Source organism: Trematomus bernacchii, unplaced genomic scaffold, assembly GCF_902827165.1.
Source record: "Trematomus bernacchii unplaced genomic scaffold, fTreBer1.1, whole genome shotgun sequence".
In the NCBI taxonomy this organism is placed as follows: Eukaryota; Metazoa; Chordata; class Actinopteri; order Perciformes; family Nototheniidae; genus Trematomus; species Trematomus bernacchii.
Genome location: NW_022987899.1, coordinates 655,885 through 666,053, shown reverse-complemented (window position 1 = coordinate 666,053; position 10,169 = coordinate 655,885). Strand labels below are relative to the sequence as shown.

General features: G+C 41.0%; 1 protein-coding gene across 1 annotated transcript; it reads right to left on the bottom strand.

Annotated features, from left to right (window-relative positions):
• Positions 1–4,106: 4,106 nt before the first annotated feature.
• On the bottom strand, positions 4,107–6,893 carry LOC117469955 (phospholipase A and acyltransferase 2-like). The gene is given in 4 exon segments (XM_034114454.1): positions 4,107–4,420; positions 5,257–5,525; positions 5,723–5,831; positions 6,735–6,893. Coding segments are annotated over 4 exon segments (666 nt in total). The 3' UTR covers positions 4,107–4,291.
• Between the last annotated feature and the right edge of the window lie 3,276 nt (positions 6,894–10,169).

Here is a 10,169-nt window from a genome sequence, read left to right as displayed (position 1 = left end):
TTACCTTGACTTAATTATGAATGTTGCAACAAGTCCTCCAACTCATACGACTAAATAGGTCGATTGTTCCGACCCATAATACGACCCACAGGAGCATTTTAAATCAACGGGAGCGTCAGCGGTGCAGGGATGATGAAACTTTGAAGCTTGTAACGGCATAATTACAAGCGGAGAACGGAGTAACTTAACGTCACAGCAGGCATAACAGCCGGTGTTTCTCGTGAGTGTTTTCCCCGGGAAACAAACACAATATACACAAACGCAAAAATACACACACACACACACACACACACACACACACACACACACACACACACACACACACACACACACACACACACACACACACACACACACACACACACACACACACACACACACACACACACACACTCGCGAGCTCCCTCCAGACCAGCAATCCAAACGAAAATATTTTCCCTCCGTACTACTTTGATCATTTGCTCCGCTAATAATCAATCAGATCGATGGATTCCAGAGAAGAGGAAACTTTAAAGGCCTTTTTCTCAAAATGATGACTCAGTCATTATATAATGTGTATTTGGAGTACAAAAACAATCCTGATATCCAGTGGCGGTCTAAAGTTACTGATAAGTCACATGTTTCCTGCCTGGCCGCAGACATCTTTGCCCGTGTATCATTACCCTCTCTCGTCTGGGCGCCAAGAAAGGAGCCCAAGTAAGTGCAGCAGCAGCCAACCAATTGCTGACTGTTGCTATCTGTAAACTATGCCGCCGAAACATAATTTCAGCCAATCAGCGTCGTCAGATCTGATGGTCATAGGACGCCAATTTCAGCGCCCAATGCAGTCTGTGAGTTGTTTGGACTCGTATCCAAGGTGATGCTACAGTAGTTGATGAGGATGGCTGCGTGTGCAGGTGGAGACTCCGGACCTCGGCCCCCGCCCAATTCCGCCCAAGCACTGTTATCAAATCCTTTCGAAAGGAGAAGTTTGGGAGAGAAATTGTTGGTTAAAGACCTTGGACCGGACCAACCCGATTTGTTTATTTAATTTATTTCCTTCTTTTCCTCCAGATGTTGTAGTTCTCTAACTGGCCTGTTGAGGGCCTCCTCTGCCTTCCTTAAACCTAAAGATCTCCATCACACACACACACACACACACACACACACACACACACACACACACACACACACACACACACACACACACACACACACACACACACACACACACACACACACACACACACACACACACACACACACACACACACACACACTACGGACAACATTTTTATTATTATTCCGCCGACTTATTTTGGCCCTCTTCTCCTCCCACATTCAACATCGCAGAAACTCCGTTCAAACATCAAAACGTCATAATTCCAGAGATACATCCCATAATTCATAAAATGTTTAACCATTGAAGTCAATGGAGACATTCTTCAGACTTCAACAAATCTTCATGCGACTTCAACTGCTAACTGTTCATTCATACTTTCACTCAGAAATCTCATTCCAACTTTAAAATGTTACACATCTTTGATGGACACATCTGTCCATCAAAGTGACCACGCCCTAATTTATGCAAACACTTTAAGACCTAATATAAATAAAAGGGTCGCGTTATAAAACAATTCACTCAACAATTCCTAATCATGAAGGTGGAATCTAAGTATATCCCGAATAATTTTTATTGCATCCAGGGGTAGAAACATGTTTTTTTTCTGCTGTAAAGTTGGGCATTTTAACATGGGGGTCTATGGAAATTCCTCCTTTCTGCAGTCATCGCCTATCGGCCAATAGATGAACTGCAGTTTGTGGCACTTCCTTATTGGCGTCCCGGCTCTGCCCCAGAGTTTGCCGCTTGGTCGTGACTCACAAATCAGATTTAGTCAGAAATCGGGAGAAATGCGGGATAAATATGACCCCAGGAGGAAATTAGGAGTCTCCCGCGAAAATCGGGCCGGCTACGTCTATAGAAATCTCAGTAGGTGAATGCTTGCATAGAGGGTAGTACCCATAGAGTCCAGTAGAGGGCTCCGCCTGTGTTAATATAACAAGGGTTACAATACGTAATCCGGCGTTTCGTCCTGCAGTATTTGGACACGCATCCATGTGCTCAATAATGCCACAACTAGAAATAATGTGAGGCGAGGAGACAGTGCATTAAAGGTGTAACACTTAAAAATCCCGACAAGATTCACGTCAAATATTTTCACCATCCAGAGGAAACATTTGGGACAGGATATTCCTGGGATGAAACACGTGTAAATGTTATGTTAACACATTTTAAATAGAAACAGCAACAGCTCACAGTATTCAGAGGTATTATTAAATGGATTTCCTTAACAACATAGTAAAAACTGTCTCCTCTCGGATCAAAGAGTTTTTACACTGAACAGAAGGCCGTAGTGACTGTGACATTACACGGCTCTTGCATAAAATGTAATCAGAATCAGAATACCTTTATTAGTCCCACAGAGGGGACATTTACATTGTTACAGCAGAAAAGAGCCAAAGACAACTTAATGTTACCTAAAGCATGCATAAAAAAAGTATTAAAGATTAAAAAAAAGAAATTATAATTTAAAGAACGTTACACATTTTACAAAATACACATCCTGTAACAGTTCTGAGGATTTAGCAGCCAGGTATTGCACAGTATTTAACGGCATATATATGTATATATATATATTGCACATAGTTGGTATTTAACAACAACAGCTATAGTCTGTGTTGTTGTGTGTGTGCGGGTCTACTAGGGGCCGTGGTGGTTATATAGTCTGACCGACAAGGGTGTAACTTTGGTTTGAGAAGTGGGGGGGACACAAAACAGGGGGTCCTCCGCAATGAAATAGTTTCTCAATTTAATTCCATTTCCTGCCTTTCTACAAATATATTAGGGACTATAGTGTTAACAAATCCAAGAAAAATGTGTAGTGTATATAATGAGTGTGCACACTTATCTAGTATCCTATCCATGTGAACCTGTTTTATTTGTGATTACCTGACATCCTCTAGGGGGGTCCGGGGGCATGCACCCCGGGAAGATTTGTTTCTTTAAATTGAAGTTGAATGCATCAATCTGGTGCACTTTGAGGGCAACATTAAGAGATTTATGGATACAGTTCTCAACACTCTTATGAAACAGAACTGTGTATATTTCAATAATCAAAAAGCCATTAGAATATGCTCACAACCAATAACAAATCATTGATAAACTCCTCTCTCCTATCTTTATCTTACCTAGTCTGCATTTTTTCTTTTTATTTATGCATATTTGACTAATCACTCCCCTTTCAAACTGTGTTTTTCATTTTTGTACTGACCTATAGATAGTACACATTGGAAGGATTTCTTAACTTATTTTATATACAACTATATATTACATAGATGGAAATATTTGTTTACATAGATGACCAAACCGTTTGAGACCCACTGAGATAACTAGACTAAAGTTTACAACCTAATCACTCAGAGAGTCCTTTACCTCCCTGAGCTGACGTCATCTCTCTCAGTCCCACAGGAGAGAGCTCTCCCTCTCCTTATTGTTGAAACAGCTTCTAATCTCCGTTAGCTCCGAGCTAGCACCAGATGCTAACAACAACCCACGTAACTCTCTCTCTCTCTCTCTCTCTCTCTCTCTCTCTCTCTCTCTCTCTCTCTCTCTCTCTCTCTCTCTCTCTCTCTCTGTCTCTCTCTCTCTGTCTCTCTCTCTGTCTCTATTTCTCTCTCTCTCTCTCTCAGTCTCTCAAAGTCCGACAGGAAAGAGCTCTCCCTCTCCTTATTGTTGAAACAGCTACTAATCTCCATTAGCTCCGAGCTAGCACCAAATGCTAACAACAACCCCCGTAACTCTCTATGTCTCTCTCTCTCTGTCTCTCTCTCTTTCTATCTCTCTCTCACAAGATGCGCTCGTGCCACACACACACACAGACGCTCCTCCGTGACGATGACCGCTTGCGTAAAAAAAAAAAAGATTAAAAAGTGGGGGGACACAAATGGGATTTTGAAAAGTGGGGGGGACATGTCCCCCCTGTCCCCAGTGGAAATTACGCCCATGCCGCTGCTGGAAGGAAGGACCTGCGGTATCTCTCCGTGAGACAATTACAATTGAGTAAGTGTTACATGATTGTGTGACATTTTATTTTGGAGTTAAAGATGATTAGGCAGGATAGAAATCAACCAGGTTTCTGGGTTATTAACAATATGTCAATTAGTCAGTGTTTCCTGTGAGTGATCATGATAGGAAGCAGGCTCTGCTGGTGATCTGCTCATGTGTCCCTGAAGAGGCACCCTGAGACTTGTATCACTGTTCGTTCTTGTTTTCCTTCCTGCTGCCGAACAGAGCTGTCAGAAGTCTTGCCAGAGCTAGGAACAGACCCATGACACCTATACTCAAGAATGCACCCTGAACGACCTCTTCTGCCTTACGCACCTGCACAGGGGAACAACAGACACATGTAAGTTAGTGAGCCGACTGCTTTTAATATTCAAAACGCTGGTCCTTTTGATGCAGTGTTAAATGACATCTACTGTACATGCGGCAAACATTGACTTTATTGGGTTCAACTTTATTTATTTTTATTCAGCGTTTTTTATATTTTTATTTTACTATGTATTCTTAAAAATGGTTCATACATTTAGTTTAACTTACATTTTTTAAATATGGTATGTTTTTTTGCCGGCGGCGACTTCCTCAACACAGATAAGATCCACAGTGAGGTTACACCATAGGACTTAAGGTTCAGAGACAGCTGAAAAATGCTTTTGTCAGTGTAATTAAGACAGCTGTCTGTCTGTCTGTCTGTCTGTCTGTCTGTCTGTCTGTCTGTCTGTCTGTCTGTCTGTCTGTCTGTCTGTCTTTCGAAGCTTCTGCAGTTTATGATTTGCTTGAACATGCTACAAATTCTGATTTCTCTTTTTTTTTTTACTTTGTTTTAATTCCCTCTCTACTTTTCCTTGTTGTAAAGCTCTTTGTGCTGCGTCCCTTGTGTGATGTATATACAAACAGTTTGCTGTTATTATTATTCCAAATATCAACTCACCTAAGACAACACATAATGTTGTTATGCTGTCGAGGGGGTTTTATAGATTTTGTATTTCCCCAACATGATACATTTTTTATGTGAACATTTTTTGTGTTATTTCTTTTTCAGGGAGATTTCTTTATAGTCCATTATTTGTATAAAGCAAGCACAATTACTGTATTTGGTTTATAAAGGTAATTATTTTTACTCCAGCCCCCCCTTAAAAAAAAGAGTCTTAACCGACCTGCCGGGACTCTGCTTTTCCGTAGCGCAGCTCGGTGGCAAAGTGCTCACAGTTCTTTCTGAGGACGCAGTACGGCACCTCTTTACCGACCAAAGCACAGGCGTTCCTCACAATGATGTGCGCCGGGCGGGGCTCGTACTCCTCATCCAGGCTGTTGTTGATTTTCCACTTGTTGGTTCCCACCACAACCCGTAGCTTGTCTTTCTTCACCAAGGCCTTCTCATGGGGAACAGCTATCATACTGCTGGCACTGTCACCCGCAACCTCAGCTATGAACAAAAAGGAAAAAAAGATATGTTGTGTGTGTGTGTGTGTGTGTGTGTGTGTGTGTGTGTGTGTGTGTGTGTGTGTGTGTGTGTGTGTGTGTGTGTGTGTGTGTGGGTGTGTGTGTGTGGGTGTGTGTGTGTGTGTGTGTGTGTGTGTGTGTGTGTGTGTGTGTGTGTGTGTGTGTGTGTAAGGGACTCACAGGCTGGTGCCGAGTGGGCAATGAAGCCATCGCCCACATACACAGCTCAGTGCTGATAGGGTCCCTTGAAGATCTCAATCAAATCCCCAATCTCTGGGTTTTTATCGTACTTGGATTAAAACAGACAGAACAAATGTTTGACTTTGCAACAGATGAATGAATGAAATGTGAATGATGATGAATGATGAATTTAATGCTGCATAATATAATATATCAATAGATAATGTGTGACATTAAATATACATTAATATTCACACCTGACCAAGCCAAAACTACAGTCAAAAACAATATTTACCATAAGTCTTATGGTAAAATCCTATCTTTGTGAAGGTTATCATTTAAAAAAAAATAGGAAGCTTTTAAAAGAGGCATCTTCTTTTTCAGTTGTTCATCATTTTTTAAAGTGGAGGCTGTAATTTGAGTTGCAGTTGAACTGTATCAGAATCAGAAACAGGTTTATTGCCAAGTAGGTTTACACATACCAGGAATTGGCATCCTTGGTGTTTGTGGTGCATACATAAACACTGTTAATGACATGATACTGAAAGTCGTTGTGGAGCCCGCACCCAGTGACACATAATACAAACATTTGTCAGTAGGCCACAACGTCATTCACTTCAACAGCACCAGACACTACAGCCTCCAAAACGATTATAATGTTAAATCAACACATCTGCTAAGGTTAATATAACATTCATAAAGGTCAAATGATTGAGGAACTGTTGTTTTATACTGTCATAGTTTTAACTTTATAATAAACCGACAAGCTTGTAAATGGACCATTTATTGTCAAAATATCCCAACAAGTATTTGTCATGACGGAAAGTGTGTGTTTCATTCGGTTTCGTTTTTACATTTTGGCAAACAAAATAAGCGAGGCAGCCGAAAGCTGCGAAACATACAAACTACACTGTGTAGAGCTTTAAAACACGCAGCATCACGATAACAGAGCCTCGACCGGCATGACAGTACACTTTGTGAATATTATTTGACTGAAACACAGTGTTCTTACCTTTAAATGTAAGCTTGGTTTTATGTCAGAGGCGACGTCCGAACCAAACCGAGACTGAAAGCAGAACTCAGCAGTTAGAAGATCAGCTGGTTGGTGCTGTGAGTTTATTACAGTAGCAGCTTTGCACTCCGCCCGTTTCCCCTCCAGCTCCTTCCTCATCTCCTCCCGTTTCTCAGCTCCTTCCTCATCTCCTCCCGTTTCTCAGCTCCTTCGTCATCTCCTCCCGTTTCTCAGCTCCTTCCTCATCTCCTCCCGTTTCTCAGCTCCTTCCTCATCTCCTCCCGTTTCTTCTTGGGCAGCTCGGCCTTGCTGAGACCTGGTTCACAATGAAGACAGACAGTTTAATGCAAAGTAGGTTAGTTAATAGCCGTCTAACAAGGACACTTCAGTAATAGTGGGAATCAGATATATTTTGTTCAACATAAACCATGACCAACAAAATTTTTTCTATGACTATGAAAATACGGCAGTAAGCCCTTGCTGTGCCTTTATTCAGCATTACACACACACACACACACACACACACACACACACACACACACACACACACACACACACACACACACACACACACACACACACACACACACACACACACACACACACACACACACACACACACACACACACACACACACACACACCACACACACACACACACACACACACACACACACATCCCTACAATAAACAACCACCTGATTTACCGTCTGTTTGCAGAACCTCAGGCGGCTAACTCACACCTTTAGTAGCTACTATACACCCCCCCCCACACACACACGTACACACAGAGGATCACAAGGGTCATTGCATCAACACATGCAAATAATCTGCTTTTTTAACCAAAGCATGACTGATTACGGCCCACGTACTACATTAAAAATACACAAGACTTCCTGAAAGAGCATCCAAATATAGTCGATGTTTAGCATACCTTTACTGGAAGGCTACGGGCTATGCAAACTCTTATCACTACCACGTATTATTATTCAAAGCAAGCCCCAACACACACTACATGCAAATCGAAGCCTTACTGTGCGAAAGCATGAAGTCCCACATATGCAAAGTTTTGCTAATCTGATTCTGTGAAACAGGAAATGAAGATATTATATACACAAGAAAGTGGAACACATTGCTCCAGTTTTGGGGTCTTTTACGCTGGCTTCCTGTCTGTCAAAGATAAAATACTACTGGTTTATGAAGCTCTGAATGGTTTAGGGCCGACATGTATTTCGGATTATTTGCTACACATGGAGAATCAGCGTTAGTATAGTGTTTGGAACCAACTCCCAGAAAACTGCAGATCTGCTGCAACTAGAACTCATTTGAAATCAAGACTTTTCTCTTTGCCGCTGCCTTCTATTAAATCAAATATTCATATCAACACAATTATTCTATTAAAGCTTGTTTTTATGTGCATTCTTTTGGCTTATTGGTTTTCAAATGGATGTATATGTCATGTTATAATGGGTTTCTGTTGCACTATATCTACTGTAAATGCCTTTAATGTTGTTTTTGCATAATGTGTTATATAAATAAACTTGCCTTGCACAAATGTATTGTTTTTTTGGCCTCTAAAAAAGCCTACTCTTCTATAGCACTAGATGTCATTAAAACAGAAACAGACTATACGTTTGGATGACTTTATGATGGGCTACTTCCATGTTTCTTTTCTGTAAATGACAATAGTATTTGCGGCTGATCACAGATCCTTGCTGCAGTATGTTTGGTCCTGTTTGATGTGGAGTAGATGCTAACAGCTGCTCTGTGAGGCTGACGGAGGATTAGCAGGGCCGGACTGGGACAATAAGTCAGGCCGGGAATTATACACCCAGCCAGGCCACTACCAGTTTTTTTTGTGCCATTTTGTTGGATTTATTTGTGAATATTTACAGCGTTGCTGCCCATAGTGATAATAATAATAATAATAATAATAATGGGTTCCATTTATAAAGCACTTCATATTCGAATTCAAATCCCGAAGTGCTCCAAGCAGTGAGCAGGAACAGTATAAATAGACATGACACAACACGGTAGAATTAATAAAAAGCAATAAAAATAAATAAAAATAAAAATAAAAATAAAAGGGTGGTAAAAAAAGGTCTAGGCAAAGGCTCTTTTGAAGAGATGGGTTTTGAGGCCTTTTTTAAAAGCCTCCACGGTCTGTAGTGCTCTCATGTGGTCGGGGAGAGCGTTCCACAGACTGGGGGCAGCCGAGCAGAAGTGTGATAGCCCTATAGTTTAAATCTACTACCCAATAATAAACATATGAACAGGGGTTACTATTTAAAACATGTGCAAATGTATTTGGGAACCTATCCATGCGAACATATTTTAAGTGGGGGTGGACCTCAAATCCTCAAGGGGGGTCCGGGGGCATGCTCCCCCGGTAAAGAATTTGTTTTTGGAGTTAAATGCATCAATCTGGTGCACTTTGAGGGGGAAATAAAGAGATCTATGGAAATGTTACGCCCCTTTCCTTTCAGATGGGGAGAAATTAGTGAATTAATTAATGAGTGAAAAATTGTGTTTCATCGCGTACATTTACTCAAGTGTTTTGCATCACATGACAATCAAAATACAAAATTAGCAATTCACAGAAATTGTACAAAAACATATTAACATGAGATTTCCTTTGAAGTATAAAATATACCCTTTTTACATAAACACTTTCTGATAATCACACACTATAATAATTCTTCTGTGTCACTATAACTACATGACTTGCAACTGTCACACATTTTTTATAAACAGCAATAAATTCACTAAAGTGCATTGAACACATTGCATTAGCAAAATACACAATAAAGTACACATCTTTAGCTTAACAGCTTAAAGGTGGGGTAGGTAATTCACTTCAGAAACACTTTTTGTTATATTCCATGGAATGCTCTTAACATCCCGATAGCAATGAATACATTAAATGCTTTGACAATAAATACATTAAAAAATGTCATCTGTGGAAGCCGTGGTGCTGTAAAAAGCACGACCAATCATCTGAGCCGGCCCGGCTAAAATAACTGGATGGCCTACCTGCCTGTCAGCCTTCCATCTGTGCACAAACTTATCTCGTGCCCTCAAATATTTTCCAGGGCCCCTAACTTTGACCCAGTTTATCAGTTCATACTGTCCTGACTGAGCACACGCACCTGTAACCTTGGCTGCTGTGCTCTCAGTGTTTTGTCTCCCAGTTCCTGCCTGTTGGCGTCAGCTGATAGAGGTGTTATCATTCTATCTTGTTATGCACAATGTTGATTCTTCTCTCTGAACTAGCTAAATAGACGGGTCTGGGGTAGAGTTCTTCAGAATTGACGTGGCAACTCAACCGTGAAGTCAGAACCTCTGACTCTGGACTTGTTTTGTGAATTCTCCGGCCGAAGCTCCAAATAAACCCATCAGTGTTTGCAGTGGCGTTTTTATATGTACAAAAGTGGT